Here is an 18,856-nt window from a genome sequence, read left to right as displayed (position 1 = left end):
GGGTTCGGTGATTACTAGTCAAATGTGAACCGGTGGTTCTAGATCGGTCACACGTGATCACCCGTCACACTAAAACTGGTTACGAGAAAACTGGTCAAACCCTAAAACTGGTCACACCCTAAAATCGGTCACGAAAAAATTGGTTGACCGATTTTACGGTATGACCAGTTTTCTCGTGACCAGTTTTAGTGTGACGGGTGATCAAGTGTGACCTATCTAGAGCGACCGGTTGTCCTGTGACTGATTTACATATGACTAGTAGTCCGTTTACCAGTCTATAGACTCTTGTTCTGCCAGCGCATAAATAGCAAGTATTTAGTTATATTACTTTTCATTCTTTGTATGATTGTAAATAGGTTTTTGAGCTATTTTTCCTATTATGCTTTAGATTAACATTAGAATAATATAATACTGTGATTACTAACCAAATTAAATTAAATTGTAAAATAGAAAATGATCAGTAGATCAGTAGCTATTAAAATAGATATAAGATGTATTGTGAACATAATTTCGTAATAATAAAAAGCATTTAAAAAATCAAAAATCAATTCTTTGTATGGGACGAATAAGATGAAATATAAGAGTCGCTCATTTTTTTGTGCAGGGTTGTCATTAAACCTTTTAGAGTATGCATTCTTTTATGACATCATTATTTTTTTATCTATCTGTTTTTCAAATTTACTCAAATTTTTCTCTTTTTTAATTTAGCAGGCTGATTTGAAGTTTTTCACTGTATGGAGTATTTAAAAATGCTTTGTGTTTAAAATTTTATGAAGAAATAAGAGACAACTCAAAACTAAAATAAGCCCAAAGAAAACCACAGTTTTTGGCCAATCAAATGACTCTTGTTATTTAACTGACAACATTATATAAAGTTTCTGCTAATTGACGAAAATGCATTATTTTTATTCAAGCGTTCGGTTTAATTGATTTTTCTCAAAAGTCAGTTTTATTTAAAAAAAACGACGGTTTTACTAAGTACAGATGTAAAAGTTGGTAATGATGGTAGATGGCAGCAGTGCTTGGTATGGCGGTTATATGTCATCAATTTGACGTTTATTTGACAGTTGTCTTTGTTAGAGTTCGGAGTGTTTGTGACAGTTGGAGGTACAATGTTGTGTCTTCGAGGCCAACAACTGGTCTCCAGCCTCGATTCTCTAAGACCTTACGATGTATGTACCTATATATTATTTTTTTTAAAACATGTATGTATTGATGTAGTTTTATTCAGTTATAATAATTACAGAATCGTTTTCAAAAAGCAGTACTATGTTCAGATTTTGAAAATTTATCAAATTTTATACTTTGATGGTGTCTTTTTAGGATGATGCTGTTCGAGGTGTAATTCAAGAAATGGATACCCTATTCAAAGCCAATTTATCAGATGCGTGAGTTCTTTGTTTAACTTGAAAAGCTTTAAATCATAATAAATGTATTTATTTTATTCGTTATGAATATATATTTATTTTAGTAACGCTACAACGGATAATCAAACATCGTGGTCGACAGTTCAATTACGGCACAATGCATTGGAGCGAAATAAGAGATGTCTCCTTACTTACCTATACAACCGTGTTCTTCAAATTAGATCAATGAGGTGGGAATTTGGCGTGGTGTTGCCGAACGATATTAAAGAAATGTTGTCAGATGAGGAGTTCAAATGGTTTTCTAAATATTCAACTACTCTAGCTACGTTTATGCGATCATTAGGTGAAGACGTCGGTTATTGGGGAATCGATTTGACTGAAAATTTGAAGCCTCCTAAATCACTATACACCGAAGTTTTGTGTCTCACTGATCATGGTAAATTTGAACTGGAAGATGGTGACGTTGTCTATTTGAAGAAAAACAGCCGTCATTTTCTTCCAACTTCAGAATGCCAAACGTTAATTCGCCAGGGAGTATTAGAACAATTGATATCATGACCAGTAATTTAATTTAACTCCATCGATGTGAGTACGTATAAATAAATTCACTGATCATTAATTTTTTGGTACATAGTTGCATTTGATATGCAATGATGGTCATAACAAAGTAATAGTTTTATGTAATTTTCATCTTTCAAAATCATAAAAAATTTAATGCTTAATTTTTAATATACATATGTACATACATGCATATTGTTTGTATTATTATATTTGAAATGTTCTATCTTATTACCCAAAAGTACAGAATACTAGTAAATTATATTTTGTGTCCAGTTATTACCAGTCAGTGTATATAACTTTAATAACATTATTAATCCATCCAATCCGGTAAATGTTTACCGTATAATTAAATGTTTTTAAATTTTAGTGTAAGTAAACATATGTCATGCTGTGTTCTCATATCCCATATGAAATTCTGCTAATTTCGAAATGCCATTTTTATTAAAGAAGTTATAAACATGAAATTGTGTTGTCGTCTCATATACTTATTCTATTTATTGACCACACGAGGGTGTTAAATGTGTCTACTTAAAATCTACGTTAGTATATTATATTAAAATTTCTTATATAATAAAGCTTTTTAGAGTCTGATTATCTATTAAGAAGTGAACTTACCACAACTGAAAATTCCCATACTTTAAATATGTCCTGCAAGATGACACCAATTTTAATTAATTAAAAAAAGAAGCTGATTCTACTCTAGAACCATACATATTTACAATCCCAATAGTTTGGTTTTTCGCAACTTCTCTATAATTGTATGATATTTTATGTAGGTAATTGAAATATAATTTGTTACTTTCCTGTTACCTGGAGCCTTTTCTTTTGAATAATATTGTTTATTTGTTTTTTACTTATAATCATACATAATGTGACCATTTATGTTTGTCCTCAAAACGGAACATCTACCAATTTTTACGTAATAGTATGTGTATTCAAGAAAACGCGTATTTTTTCATAGTTTTTATTTATTAATAAAAAGAACAGGACTGTTGATGAAGAAAAGAAAAGAACAGGAATGAATAATATAAATATAAAAAAATTATCTTTTTTTATATTTTTCTGATAAACAAATTTTCTTAAGTATTACTGGGTTTGCTTTTAAATAAGAATGACATTCTTGGCAGGATTTCTTAATTTTCTTGGTTCCGTGGTTTGAAGCATCAGTTAATATAGTAACACAAGTGCATTCGTTGAGACGATCTTTTAATTCACCTATTACTATTGGCGCTAAAATATTTACAACAATAGCTTCTGTTTTCGTACGAGCACATCTAAATTTTTGTTCTTAATTAAGTTTTGAATTAACTTAGAAGCACAATCGTTTGAGCGAAAACTATGGTTCTCTTGCACCGTATGATAAGCCCAGGCGCCTTCCGTCGCAGCAACTTCGAAAGATCTGGAAGTTGGTGAATCTGTTTTCTTAAAAAAATTCTGAATTTCTATGTTTTTCTGATCTTAAGTGTTGCTCAATATCGCACTTTTTTAATTATTACCATGTATTGCTCTCTTTTTGAAAACGGGAAATTTCGACGTCCCGAAGCTGGGCTTGGGGACAATGGGACAGGCTACCTAAAAACGGGACGTATGGTCACTTTAATCATACATAATATGTGTACACAACTATAATTTAGATTCCGGAGGGTAGCAAACTTTTATTGCGACCAAAAGTGACTCGAATACGTCTTGACATTACATTGACGTTTGCAGTATTGCTGTATCCAAATAAACTCAGCCAAATTCGAATTTAAATGATGGCACATTGTTCCTCGGTGTCGTTTATTACGCCATTTAGCAGATATCCACATTCGTTCATCGGTTTGGGTGTGAACTAATGTGTCAGGATTTACGAATTTATAGCGATGATAGACTTTAAAACGGTCCAAATCCAGCCTTTATTATTTCTTCTGTTTCGTAGGCGTGTCAACTATCTAAATAAATCATAGAGTCTTCTTCGGTATTGTCTAAAATTGCCGCCAATAATGTTTTCGAACTGTGATTATTCACTTTGACTAAAAAGCATTGCTGCGTTTCCCAAGTCCTCTGAAAATCCACTGTCGAGGAAGCACTCCACCAGCATTATTAATCTGCTTGGTGAATGATTAAGCTCTCGTCAATTTCAACAATATGTCCACAGCCTCTGAGCTTATGCTTAGGCTGTTGTTTGAAGTACTCCGCGAAGATTTCTCTCATGGAGTTGTTCCAATCGATGGCTTTATTTTTATTAATTGTACAACTCTTTCGCCCAACAATAGAAGAAATGGACCTCACAAATGGTAGACGCCTGTCAGTGAACCAATTTTCAGTTCACACATTGACAATAGCAAATACTCGAACCAAAGTAGATATTCATTTCGATTTCACAGTTTTTTTTTCGGTACAAGGCAGAGTGAATAGATTCATTATTAAATGTAAAAATAAACAAATGAAATGCGTTTTTTAATATTATTAAAAAAAAATCTCTAGATAACAGGAAAGAACGTTTAATTTTTCTGGGGTATTAATTTGTATCACATAAATAAAATTTTGTATTATATTATAAAGGAAATATAGCAAATTTCAAAAGGAAATGACTTATCCTTCATAAACGAATTCAAAACATTCTCTTTATTCAACAATATGCTGTATTAAATGCATATTAAGACTGCTGATTAATGAGTGTGGCATTTGTTACATATTTATTTGTATTTGTTAAATTAAACCTATCCATTACACAAATGACATACATATGTACAATATTTATTTCTCACAAAGAGAAATCACGTATTTTCAAGTGTGGGTTTTAATTGCTTTATGACACATTTATTTGTCTTGGTTTGTGCTGGTGGAATTATAACTTTTACAAAAATAATGTATAGAAGTTTTTGATTTTTATTTAAATGCTTTATTACTCAAACTCTTGGTTTAATGATTTCCCTTCAATGAAGAATCTGTTTACTATTCAAATTTAAATATACATATATAAAAATGTTTCGTTTGATTTTACATTAATACGTAGAAAAAAAAGTCGTCCCCTTAAAATATACTCACATAAATTAACTATAATAATTTTAATAAACATCTCTAATAATTTTATATTCATATTAAAATATTGCAACAAAAGCTTAAAATAGAATAAAACATAATATGTCAGAATTTCATTTTTTTATTTACACAATGATGATGAGTGGGATGATATTACAAGAAGTTTCCTTTATATATAAATTGGAGTCACTTCTCATTAATGAATTTTGTAAAAAAATATGATTTTGGATGTAAAACAAACTTAAAACTAATAAAAACTAACATTACAATAAATAAACTTTGGCAATATGGAAAGTTTAGAAAATAAATAATATAAATACTCTATTCATTTTCTATCACTTAAATCCTAATATAGTTGTCTTTTTATACAGTCCTTAAAAGAAGATCTATTCTATAATATAGGAGTGCATTCTACATATAATATTTGAATTAATTATTTCATGGCCTAATGTTTTCGTAGTAAACTGGCCACATAGGGTATGGATATGATGGAGTCCTAAGTAAAGGAACAATCCTTTGTGTGCTATATGGTCGGTCTTCGGGGTGATCATTGATATTAAACACGTCTATGAGTTCAGCATCGGGATCATGTGGAGCTCCGGCATCAGCTTGTATTTGATTTACTAAAATGTCATTGGAAAGGTCGTAGATGTGGGAGTTAACATCGTTTGATTCAATCTCTTTCACAGGCACGGCGAAATCGTCTATGTCTGCCGTTATTATTTCAGGACTGGATATCTTTATGTCTTGGAAGCTTTCATTGGGTAAAACATCTGCACCGAAATCTTCGCCGAGGGTTTCTATCTCACTCTCCACCGAGTTCTGTTCCTGGAAAATGTGCAGGGTGATAACAGTTACACACAGTGCAATGAAATTGAGTGCATACAACAAATAAATAAGAGTGTGTTAATTTGAATCTTTAGTCATATCAAAAAGTCCTCCATTATAAAATCTAATAATTTATTATTATGTCAATTGAAAAAACGATTATACATACATATTAGTTGATGTTAGTAGAAAACTTAGGTATACATTGTACAAGGAAGTTTTTATAGAAGTTGTAATATGTAAATTGAACCTTCATAATGTTCAAACTATTTATATCAAAACAGAGTGATATAAATAGTTTGAACATTTATTTTATAACAGGTTTAGTGTCAACATACATATATACAATAAAAATGTTATATTTACAGTTGCACGAAATGTATAGATTAAGTTTGCTGTTTGTTAGTAATAGTTTTCATTCGAGTGATGTATTCACACAAATAAAAGAAAATACAATATACATATAATAAATAATAAAAGCTAACCTGTGGTTTTAATAGTTGAAAATGCTGCATTAAAACTTAAAATTAAAAAAAGCAGTCATGCAGTAAAGCTTCGGGATGGGAGAAAGGAAGTGTTAAAGTCTATATATAAAAAATAAATAAAAACACTTCAGTTTATAAAAAATTTAATCATATAATAAAAATACATGCAAATGGAAGCCTATATCTGGAACTTATTTTCGTATCATTACTTATTTACAAAAATTTATAATAAAAAAATACACTAAAAATATATGATATAAACTACGCAAATAATGTATTCTACTATTTTGTGATTGTAAGCGAATACGTAATAATATAAAAAAAATATATATATTTGATGCATACTACTTCAATTCAAATTGTTATGTATATATACAAGTTTTGTTGTATTAATTTTAATATAATAGATAAAATATAAGCAATCAACATTATTTGTTAACGGTAAATTGTATTCATATCATGCATTTATTATGTTGACATTCTATTAGTGCATTAAAATATAGTAAATTTGATATGTAGTAAATAGGTTATGTAAAATATGGAAAAAATAACAGTTAAAATATTAATAGTTGTTTTATAAATTTAAGCTTGTAATTCTACCTCTGGTTTGCCTCGTGGAATTTCATTAGCACTCTCTTGAATCTCTGGGGATCCCCTTTCGATGTCTTCAATAGGACTTTTGGTGGTAAGTTCTTCAACATCTTTATCTTCAAAAATTAAAAAAAATTAATATTAATACTGGTTCATCGAGGAACGTCTATAGAGGTGGATCTTTGTATTAATTTATTAATGAATCGTCCAACTACATATGTACTTGATAGCTCAGCGTACCCATGGATCAAGTGCACTTCTAGTGAATGCCTATGTTGGATTGGGCGATTCACTCTTGCAAATGTGTACAGAAAAAGAATATAGTTTCATAGCACAGGAAACATAAAATATTTAAGTGCACGGAAATAAAAAATATATTTAACCCTGATAACAGCAATGTGTGTGAATTATGTAACTTCATGTATGTATAGTATAAAGTAAGTACATATTTTGGATAGCAAGAAGTGTCTGAGAATAGAATATTTACTTTCTGATGCAATTGTAGTTTTTTCTTCAGATTCGCTTAACGAATTCGGGGTTTTTGTTGCTTTTTCGCCCAAATTATCCATATCTTCTTCAGATGTCGGTTGAACGTCAACGACGCGAATTTTGAAGAAAGTTCCGGAGTTATCTCCATCATTGGCATAAGTGGTTTCATTTATTGTCACTTTATGTCCATTTATGACCTACAATTTAAATATTTTGTTAATAAACAAGGATACATACATATCTACTGACTTTTATGTCTACATCCATAAGTAAATGTGTAAATTAACTCACTTTTGTAGTAGATGTACTATTTCTTTTACCATCACCGATTTCCTTCCAATCTGTATTTTCGGCTGGAAGTCTGGTTAAGACTTGGGTCATTTGTTCACGAAGACTTCTCAGCATATCTATAGAAAATTGAAAATAAATATTTATCATTCTTAATCTTGTGGACATAAATGATAGATAATCACGTTAAAAAACTAAATATTTACCATCCATACTTTGCATGAAGCCAGAGAAAGGATTACCAAATGGATTAAATGAGAAAAATCCGCCGGGGAATCCGGAATCAGCATCATCTACGTCATATAATTGAGCTTCGAGAGGTACGATCATTACATCTACATCATCTTGATGTCCCATGTGTTTGACTGAAATCAACAACAACAAAAAAACTTGTAAATAATTAAATCTATGTAGGTCTGTGGAAACCGAACAAAAAATGATAATAAAACCAAAGTTATTAGAATTTATGTAAACAGCAAGTTATATACACTATTCATGATGGTTTTTTAATTGGGGAACTGTCATTATGTATTATAAATATAAACTATATATGTATATTTTAATTATGTTAATCATTGGATTTGGAATTTAATTCATATAAAACGGAAATTTGTTTTTACATTATGCAATACACATTTTGACCTCGCATAGGTCGAGTCGATTCACTGATAAAGTATGCATTACGAATTGTTAATTAACGGTAACGTGTTTATTTACAGTACGTAGTTTACCTGTCTGCAAATACAACCACATACTCACAAGGACGTAAATGTTTTAGAAATTAAAATACAATTTATCGTATCAGACAAACATTCGCCGAAACTTGTTCAAATGTTTATTGATCAACGGGTGAACACATTTGTCGTTAAGCACATTTTTTGGGTGAAACTTACATACATATAAGTTGAAATATAAAAAGATATTAAATCACTCAATATAAATTTTATAACTAAATATAATATTACTTGAATGTATAATAAATATAAACAGCTAAAATATTTTTTATCATTTTGTTTATCGCGGTTTTAATTTAATATGCCATAAATTTCTAGAATTTTCTGTATAATAATAAAAAAAATTATCCTGTTTACGGGTTATCGAGTTCAAGCAAACGATTCTTCAAAACATATAATAAAAATATTTTCGATTAAAATTGCGGCCAACGTACATATGTATAATATGTACATACATATGTACAAAGATCACGAGTGTATTAAGATGTACGTACATTGTATCTACATTAAACAAAATTAAAATTGATTTTGCACCATATAACACGTGTATTCAATATATTTCTATATTTTACCAACATTGAAATACTTGTATTTGTGAATATGTTTGCATTTTTTTTATTATTATACATAAATACATACATTTTTATTATTATACATAAAAAATATATTTGCTTGTAAATTCAATCATACAAAAGTATGATTGAATTTACAAGCAAATATATTCCCATATGCATGGATGCCTTCAATAATTTAATTCACTATATGTACATATATATGTACATAATTGAAAATCTAATATATAATTTCGAAAGAGACTTTGTATGTATGTTTGTTTGTTTGCTTCGTAGAATCCGTGACGTTCAATTTAATAAAAAAACAAATGAATATTTAAATTTAAATAAAATAAAAATATTAAAATAAATTTAATAAAACGTTTACTATTTGATTGGCCATGTTTAAGCGGTTGATATTACAAATACTGATCGAAGCCGGGTAAAAAAACTAGTAAATATTTGAGCTGTAATAGAACTACATAGTAGTAATGAATCTACGACTCTACGACACCGCTACGATTTGAATGAAATTGGTATCATCGAAAATATGTATTAATTCATAATTTAATTATGATGTAGAATATATTTTTTAGGTTTTTTTTTTATTAATAGGATCACAATAGCACTGGGAGTTTTGTGGTTCCCGTCGTAGCGTTCCGTAGCGGTAAGTACCTGGCGTAGCTGAGACGAATGCGACCAGGGCGAGTGATAGAAAGACGTAGAAATTCATGATGGCGGTCTTCGAGGAGGAGACTCCTGTGCTAATTAGAATTCCAGGTGAATCGACGAACTACCGCACGACTAAATAAAGCGAAAATCCACACGATACTGGTTGACCGGATCCCCTCCACGGTATATATACGGTAGGTGCGCCATCGACGAGTGCGCAAACAGGGTTGCCAATCGATTCGAAGAATGCTACGATACAACAATATTTTTCGCGGTTAAAAATACATTCATAACAATGTCGGACAACGAATGATTAACGTTTAGCGCGGCCACATCAAAGATCGAATTTCGAACGAGTGAAAAATCGATCTAAAGGCATACAAACGTATATGTAGATATCGATTGATTCAAGCTTACATATAGTGGTATTTCTCCAATTTTGGAACAACGGGTTTCCAATTTTTTTTTCAATGAAATTATTTTGAAAATATATATGTATATACATTTTTTTTTTCATCCAAGACATGAAAGTTCATTAAATTTTCAAGATTTGTATAATTTTTGAAACCATTAGAAACCACTGCTTACATATGTAATATGCATACATTGGGGTAAATTTTTAGTTTTCTGTTATCGCTTCGCTTATATCTATTTTATCATCATTATAATTTGCAGCCAGACATCCATTGTTGGACGAATTTGTAAGAATTACGCTTTTTTCCTTTAATGCCTCAATTAAACTTAAGGATTATGTAAAATATATAATGATCTATATAACCAGCAGCTATTAAAATTTACATACTTCAGATGTACTACTGTGAACATATGTACATACATATATGCATGAACAATAAAAAGCTTATCAAAATTTAATTGCTAGATAAAGGCCTTTCCAATACGCTTTCGTTTGTCTCTGTTCTGGGAAACACTCACATTTAATTTTAACATTTTAATCCATATATTCTTCATCATTTTATTTTTTTAATTTTGGGCACTATTTGAGCAAAACTATATAAATTTTTTCGGTTTTTAATTTTTTACCCTTTACTTATTAATAGATAAATAAAAAAATCTAATCAAAATCAAGTTATTTTGATATTTTTTTATTGTTTCAAGCTTACAGTCAATCCTCCTATAAGGCGCTAGATCTGTTTCGTAAGAAGACGAAAATAATAGTAAGAAAGGAAACGAAAACAAACGTAATTAATAACCTTTTATTAATCAATGCAATCCACGTGTCATATGAATAACTTATGTAGATAGACAAGTACAATGCACATATGCATAATACATACAACATACATACATTGTAGTTCATAAGAAAAGCAATTAGTTAGCAAATATTTTTGAAATATGTTTATATACTCACTTGTTTAATCGCTTTATTTAAAAGGAAGTATAGCAAACGGATGAATAGATTATTTTTCTCAACTTCACTCTGTTTTAATTTTTTAAGTTTCATCGCGGATTAACGTGGCCGTATTACCGTCATCGTACCAAATAAAATAGTTTAAAATTTCTTGCGTCATAATTTCGCCACGTATGACTTGAAACAGATTACGCCATTAAAAACAATAGAACGACAAAAATAATGACAAATGTGCGTTACTATGGCCATCCTTACTTCTTTGACGTCAGGTGCGCGTGTGCAAATTTGGCGACTTCGATTCGCCTGGACTCATCGTTGTGATTGTTTTGCTTCTCGGAATGTCTCTCCTAACATGATCAACATCATGATCATATACGGTTTAGAAATCAGCGTCAATACGCCACGCATTATGTGACATCACGGGTGCGTAACGTGCGGGGGTTTGGCTCGTCATCGTAGCCGATTGTAAATAGACAGACGATGACCGATCGGAAAAATTATCCGAGGAAAAATGATCACAAATGAAATCTCGAATTCCCTGTTTTCTAGAAAGAAAGATCTCAGGGCTGTCATAAATCCGATGGGTGTACAATTCGAGTCGTCATTATGTCATTTAGTGTAATAAAAATAAATTTTGCATAATCCTTATAGTGCGCACTTCCTTTTTTTAATTTTCGATTGTCTTCCGAAGAACCGTGATGTCAGCGCGTTTGATGCTAATTATTTAAAAATTAGTTACCTAATTGAAAATTATAATACGGATGATGATGTCAAAGTATAATTTTAATTTGAAATACGTGCACGCATTTTTGCAGTGATTTAGATTTTTTGGAAAACGGGGATTATACCGGCTTTAAGCGTAATTTCAAGTATCCCGAAAGGGATTTTCGGAACGCCCGTTTTACCAAAATTTCCGAATTGTGACAATTTATTATTCAATATATGTATATTAAAGCTTAAAATAATTTTCTTTTGAGTTATCAAAGTAGCCTATCAGCTCATTATCATGAAGTTTTATTAACATTATATGTATTTGTAGATGTCAATTTTGTTTGGAACATGCAGATATGTAATTAGTAGGAAATAAATATATTGTTATTAAATAGAAACCTTCTTTACAGATATATCGGTCAGGTTTTGATCCCAGATCTTTTATAAACAATAACATTGACTCTTTCGGTTGAGTTACTTGCATAATTGCCGTCCAAACACAAGACCAATGTTTTCTGTCAATTTTGCATACTGTTAGTGAAGGTAAGTGTGTCAAATTCTTATTAAAAAAAAAGAAACGCCATTGAAACACTACTAATACATATGTATGTATATCTCTAGCACCACTGATATAAAATAATGACTGAAAACACTTTTGTGTAAACATTTTTAATGATTTCTGTAAATATATGATATGATTAGAGATTTATTTATATATATATATTGATTTATTATCATATTTTCTTGTTTTTTATACACATTGTTGAACTCGTTGTATACTTACATACATACACACATTGTAGTTGCAACATGTAATGTATATGTAATCTTCTGATAGTTTTGCTTGGAAATATATTTTTTAAATAAATAAACTAAAGTATTTAGGAGTTTGATAAAAGAATGAGATGGGCACCTCACATTGAGGCAGCGAAATGCAAGGCGATGCGCGGTATATCCTCAATATATCCAATATTTAATCGCCATAGTTCTTTATCAACTCAAAATAAAATAAAATTATATCGCGCGCTCATATTACCATTATTAACCTATGCTTCACCTGTATGAAATAACGCCTCGAATACTAATCTTTCCAAGCTCCAAGTAATACAAAATAAATCCCTAAAAATAATTTATAATACACCCATATATACTAAATTGAAAAAACTGCATGCCATATATAATATTCCGTTTGTTACAGATATTACTAACAAACTAACCAGTAGATTCTATGACAGAATCACTAATAACCATACTAACACACTTGTGAAGGGTCTCGGTGATCACAACAAAATGTCTATACCCTTCGGGTATAACACAGATTACCTAAACACAATCTGCTTTAGGTCATCGACTTTAGAGAGTCTTTAATTAATATTATGTATTAGGTGTATTATGAACATTTATTATGATTGTAAATAGGTTTTTGAGCTATTTTTTCCTATTATGCTGTAGATTAACATTAGAATAATATAATACTATGATTACTAACCAAATTAAATTAAATTGTAAAAAAATGAACAGTAGATCAGTAGCTATTAAAATAGATATAAGATGTATTGTGAACATAATTTCGTAATAATAAAAAGCAAAAAAAGTAAATAAACATATAAAGTAGTAGCTCATTGTTTTCAATTGGCTACAATAATACGCTTCAAGCGGTATGTTTTATTTTGAATGTGACTTTTTCAGCCTTTTTTGCATAAATTAGTATGCGACGCGTGCACATTAACAAAATTCGACGTCAGGTGGGATTGTGGACGAAGTCATAACGACGTTGTATCGCTGGCTGCATCAGTCATGGTCAGATGAATGCCATCACCTACCATTGTCCTTGCTGACCACGTTTTGGACGACCGGATTTGTTTTATAAAGGCATTCATACTACTCGATAGAATCCCACTTACGGTTGGGAGGCGCTGTTGCCAAAAGTAGTGCTACTCACTGGACGACTTGGTGGACGACTTGAAGTGGCTAACATACCCAATAACTTGAATTTGGTAAGAAAAAAAAAACTGAGCTTCGGCAGGACATTCATCTCAAAGCTGTCGAACTTTAACAACACAGCTGAAAGACGAGAGACTAGTGCAAGATACGTATTTCTGATCACAAAATAAACTTTCCAGACGAACTGATATTTCTTTAGCACTTTGAGTGCTGACGTCTTTTCTGTTGAAAGTCCACCACGCTGAAAATTTCGCCAACATTTCCAACTATAATTATTTAAAAATCCAATAGAAAGCAGGTATACAAATTGTAGCTGATCCAAACAAACCCAAGATAACTACCGCAGAGGATTTCGAGTTTTGTAAAGGTGAGTTTAGACTCTCTAATATATCTTGAAACAATATAAAATAAACAAAATAAGTCTATTAATGAATGTATTTTCCAAAACTAGCTCTATCTTCTTCATTTTTGTTAAAATAGTCACATAAAGTCACAATCTAAAATACTCGGCAGTTAGGGATTTCAATCGAGAAATTCTGCTATGGTTATAAATTCAGAAATTCCGGTGTAAAACAGTCTTTATAAACATTGACACGGATTACACGACCCATGTTCAATGCAATTTTTTTTTCAATCCTACCTGGAAAGGCTTAGCGGGTAGTATTCTTGTTTATTTATTACATACTCAAAAAACATCGCCCATCGACGTATTTCAGGCTGATGGACTTGTTGGCAAAACCCCGATCGGCGTTGGTCAGCATTCAAAAGGTTAAGTGGCATTATTTTATGTATTTTTTTACTTATCTTAGATACATTCATCGCTATATTGCATTATTCAATTTGCTGAATTACATATTATACTACCGCAACTGATGTTAGAAGATGATACACGTTGGAAAGATGATTTTTGTTATTATGACAATATGGGGAAATCACCGAGTGGTATTTTGATGAAATTCGTCTTATTATATTAATCTTTGAATTCCGGATACATCTGGCTTTTTCACATCGCAGTTTCCAATTGTGGGGTTTTGGGAAATTATTATCATTCCGGAAGCAATAAAATTACGCGCGATAGTATTTCATTGCCATTATTGAAATGAGTTCTAAAAACTGAATAGTACAAGTGAGTCAACTGATATGTACATAAATGTTTTTGAGAAATCTAAAAACGTGCTAGGTATTATGTAGCTAGTAGTTAAATAAGTACACGGTAAAACAACAAATTACATATGAACACATACTACTTCGAATAATAATACTTATGTATCCATATTTTATTTTATTTGCGATTATTTATTTATATTTATATATATTTTTTTTAATTTTGAATGTTTATAAACAATTCTGTAAAAGGCTGATATCATCTGAATTACAATCTATACTATAGGTATAATGTGGGCATATTTCCAACATAAATACATATGTACTTCATACTTGTGACAAATAAATCAGGTATTTCAGACATGAACAAGTGACTAGAATTTAACTGAATAATTTATTATTTATAAAGTGTGAACTGCTTTATTTCTCGGAACGGCTTCCGATCGTTGATTCGTCCGTCGTCGTCGGTCATTTTAGGACCTTGAGCCGGAAACCAACAGTTCTTCTGAATGTTGAAAATTATGTGATGCTGCACGCGGCAAGGACGTGATGAATCAGTGCTTGCAAATCAATTTCCAGAATCTTCGATTTTAGCCGTCTATAAATGAAATCGATTCGTTCAACGTGTTGAACCGACCAAGGTGACTCCACGACTCGATTAAATGTTATGTGCGAACTGATAAAAGAATTGCGATTCTTTTCATTTTTCCATAATTAAACCTTTTCGCATTTTGCAATTATTTGATAAAAATTCATCAAACGTAACGTAAATCAGCAAGGTTATCGAGTGACCAAACATACGTCACATCGTGTGAATATCGTTTCAATTCCGTTAGTCATCTAGCGTAAATTTATGAATGGATTAGGATTTATTTTTGATTTGAAACCCACGCAGCTTTTCGTCATCATCAGATTTCTAGTAAATGTGACGTAAAACTATGAATATATTAACGCCGAGCCCCCTTGAATATTCTACATACACATATATACATATAATAAATGCAAACATATTTATATTCCTATCAAAATCATGGTATATGGGTGACCGTGAAAAAGTCGAAAATATTTGTTTATCATACATACATATGAAAAACAGTTAGTATATATGTATATCAGTGGCGTGCGGTAAAACTCTCTCTCCCCCCCGTCGTACATCCTCACTTAATTTGCGCGAGCAGGATACAACACGAACAAGAAGAACAGGTTTTTCCTCCCGTATCCTGCGCGCGCACATTAAACAAGGCTGTATGACAAAAAGAGAGATCATTTCACCGCATGCCACTGATATATATATTATATATACATGGTACCGTTTACCATGCAACCTTTTTTTTTGATTTTTCGACTTGAGATCTTTCGATTTTCGATCTTTGCCTTCCGATATTTGCTTTTTTGACCTTTTCACTTTCGGTGCCGTGAGGTAGACCCCTTACATACATACAGTGGCGTAATTTAGGGGGTGGGGGTATCGATGCCCCGGGCACACTAGTTTTGGGGGCGCCGTGAAGGCAAAATATATTTTTTATTTATTGTTTTGTCATATTTTGTAGTAACTTTCACTTCAAAAAGTACAAAAATTCGCTAAAAACATCAAGTATTCCAACACAAGTATTTTTAGGCTTTGTACTGAAAGCAATAATATGGAGCCTGACCGTGAAAGCGGAAGATGCATTTAATAAGACAATTAATACATATCTATATATTTTGTATCTGATATAGAAATTCTAACGTATATTTATTTATTGTTTTGGACCATTGTGGCATTACAGGAAGAACCTAATGCGCCACAGTGGCCTACATAATATATAATATATTATATACATATATGTATAGTATAAAATATGAATTATATGTTTGCTACTTAGCAAATTATATAAGTCAACAAATATACCAAAAAAGGGGGGGGGGGGAGGGAGATAAATGCTTGCCCCTGGCGCCATAAACCCCCCCCCCCCTCTACGCCACTGCTGATATTTTCAGCCACAAGTTTTTAGATGTTAGAATCCCTGTGTCCTACAAATTAAATGTGAGAATCATTGCGCTTTAGCTGTAATTATTTGTGGGGATTAATAGTCGTGATTTAAATATCTGCAGTTATCATAAGTATATTATCTCATATTGATCACGATTTAAATAAATATTATATAGGCAGTTATCAGCAATAATTTTATTTAATCTAATTGCAAGGTGAGATTAAAAGAGGTTTTAATTAAGATTAGCATACCTAGTGCTCATAGCATTACATACATTATTTTTGAAATGAGGTATAAACATATGATGATTCATTTTACGATTTCTACAAAAAAATCGTTAGTATTTCAATATAACCGAATAATTAGGCAAATATAGGAAATACAAATGGATAGACCTTGGATCTGCTAAACCCATGTATCACATGTTACAACAATAACCTATGTATGTATGTATGTAGTAAGTTGTTTTGTGATTATTGAAAATGCCCCACTTAAGTATGATTCGCTTAACAATAAACAATGTGTACAAATATACAAATGCTTTCTAGTGACGATTTTCAAGTATGAGTCATAATAACAATATAGTATTTAGACGCACAGAAACAATGGTTTTTCCGAAATTTTCATTATTTTCTCTTAAGATATTTAAGTAACATGAAAAGAAGTGAGTGATTTCGTTGGAAAGAAATTTGTTACATTCTTTATTCGTCGTAACCCTGAAATAATTTTGCTATTTGTACGTATCACGTACAAGTACTATAAATACAATATGAAATAAACGTACAATGTAGCGAGTTTTGTAGACAAAATAGCAAAATTACTAAATGCTATTATCCATGTGTGACTAAATTCTGAAACTAAATGACACATTTGGAAATAAATATTCTCATATTTTTACTAGCCCAAAAAAGTCGTTATTGTTGTTAAAGAATGGTTGGTATAAACAATAATGATTGTATACACACGTCATTGATATATTGAAATGTTTTTATGTTCAAAAAAAAGTCTAAAATTTAACTAAAACTGAGTATGATTGATAATGTATTCGACTTTTCATTAACTACAATTAAATCATCAATAATATACATACATATGTATGTATGTACATAAATACATACAAATATTATTTATAGAGTGGAATATTTCCACTCTAATACCATACACATATTCATAAGTATTTATAAAATATATAATTATATTTATTTTTAATATAAAATTGGTACCAATAATTTAATATTACATATAAATAAAAGGGATAATATTTTGGCACGATTGTAAATTAAATTACACGACAAATGTCAAAACGACATTTAATTTCAAATTAACATCTCTAAAATAGTTCGCACGACAGAATCGGCGTTCGCCCGGCAAATCAAACGTCAAACGGGTTGCCAGTAACAAAAATAAATCATAACCAGTTATATATTCACTGGGTAATCGTTATATCTTAGCAGCCAACGCTTATTTATTTAAGTGTTGGGTTAGGTTAGGTTAAGTTAAGTTAGGGTTGGCCCTATTCATTTAAATAAGATTGGGTTGTTAGGGCCGGTATTTATTTGTTTTACTGGCAACCCATTTGTCGTTTGATTTGCCGGGCGAAAACTTAATCTGTCGTGCGAGCTACTTTAGAGAGGGGCATTATTTTTATTTGCCGGGCCGATAAATGGTACCCTTAATAAAATATTTTTTTTTACTAAACTACATATGTACATATGTGCATAGATTTCTTTATTTAAATTTTCGTTCATATCTAAATAATAGGTATTTATTTATATGTAAATTTTGTAGCGCAAGACTACAGTTAATCTGACATTACACTTCATCAATGTAAATATGTACATACACACGTATCTTACATACAACTATTTAATTCATTTAATTTTATAATAAATTATTACAGCTCATATTAACACAATTTCTATAAAACTTATGTTTGTAAAATGTATGTAAATAAATTGCAGTGAAAAACTTTAAAATAATTCGTTGTTTATGCGATATTGAAGTTCATGGTCAAGCAAGTTTTATAGATATGTGTGCGAGCACGTAGTATGAAAATTAATGATTCAAGTTTATCTTTTTTGTAATTTCAAGATCATCTTGTTTTACTTTGAAACTCGTGCAAAAACTTGGATCATCCATGAAATAAAATTCCATCACGAATGATT

At 30.8% G+C, this 18,856-nt stretch overlaps 2 protein-coding genes across 2 annotated transcripts; one reads left to right on the top strand and one right to left on the bottom strand.

Annotated features, from left to right (window-relative positions):
- The first annotated feature begins 864 nt into the window (after nt 1–864).
- Nucleotides 865–5,275, top strand: LOC143911008 (DNA replication complex GINS protein PSF1-like). The gene is made up of 3 exons (XM_077429710.1): nt 865–1,172; nt 1,324–1,388; nt 1,472–5,275. Exons 1-3 carry the CDS (start codon nt 1,113–1,115, stop codon nt 1,923–1,925), a joined length of 579 nt encoding a protein of 192 aa, XP_077285836.1. The 5' UTR covers nt 865–1,112; the 3' UTR covers nt 1,926–5,275.
- On the bottom strand, nt 5,059–9,948 carry vir-1 (virus-induced RNA 1). Its single transcript, XM_077429704.1, has 6 exons — nt 9,594–9,948; nt 7,840–7,998; nt 7,637–7,752; nt 7,344–7,542; nt 6,866–6,972; nt 5,059–5,780 (listed from the first exon to the last, which is right to left on the bottom strand). The coding sequence occupies exons 1-6, from the start codon at nt 9,649–9,651 to the stop codon at nt 5,391–5,393; spliced, it is 1,029 nt and encodes a 342-aa protein (XP_077285830.1). The 5' UTR covers nt 9,652–9,948; the 3' UTR covers nt 5,059–5,390.
- Nucleotides 9,949–18,856: the final 8,908 nt, after the last annotated feature.

Source organism: Arctopsyche grandis, chromosome 4, assembly GCF_051622035.1.
Source record: "Arctopsyche grandis isolate Sample6627 chromosome 4, ASM5162203v2, whole genome shotgun sequence".
Taxonomy (NCBI): domain Eukaryota; kingdom Metazoa; phylum Arthropoda; class Insecta; order Trichoptera; family Hydropsychidae; genus Arctopsyche; species Arctopsyche grandis.
This window is presented reverse-complemented; position numbering and strand designations above follow the sequence as displayed.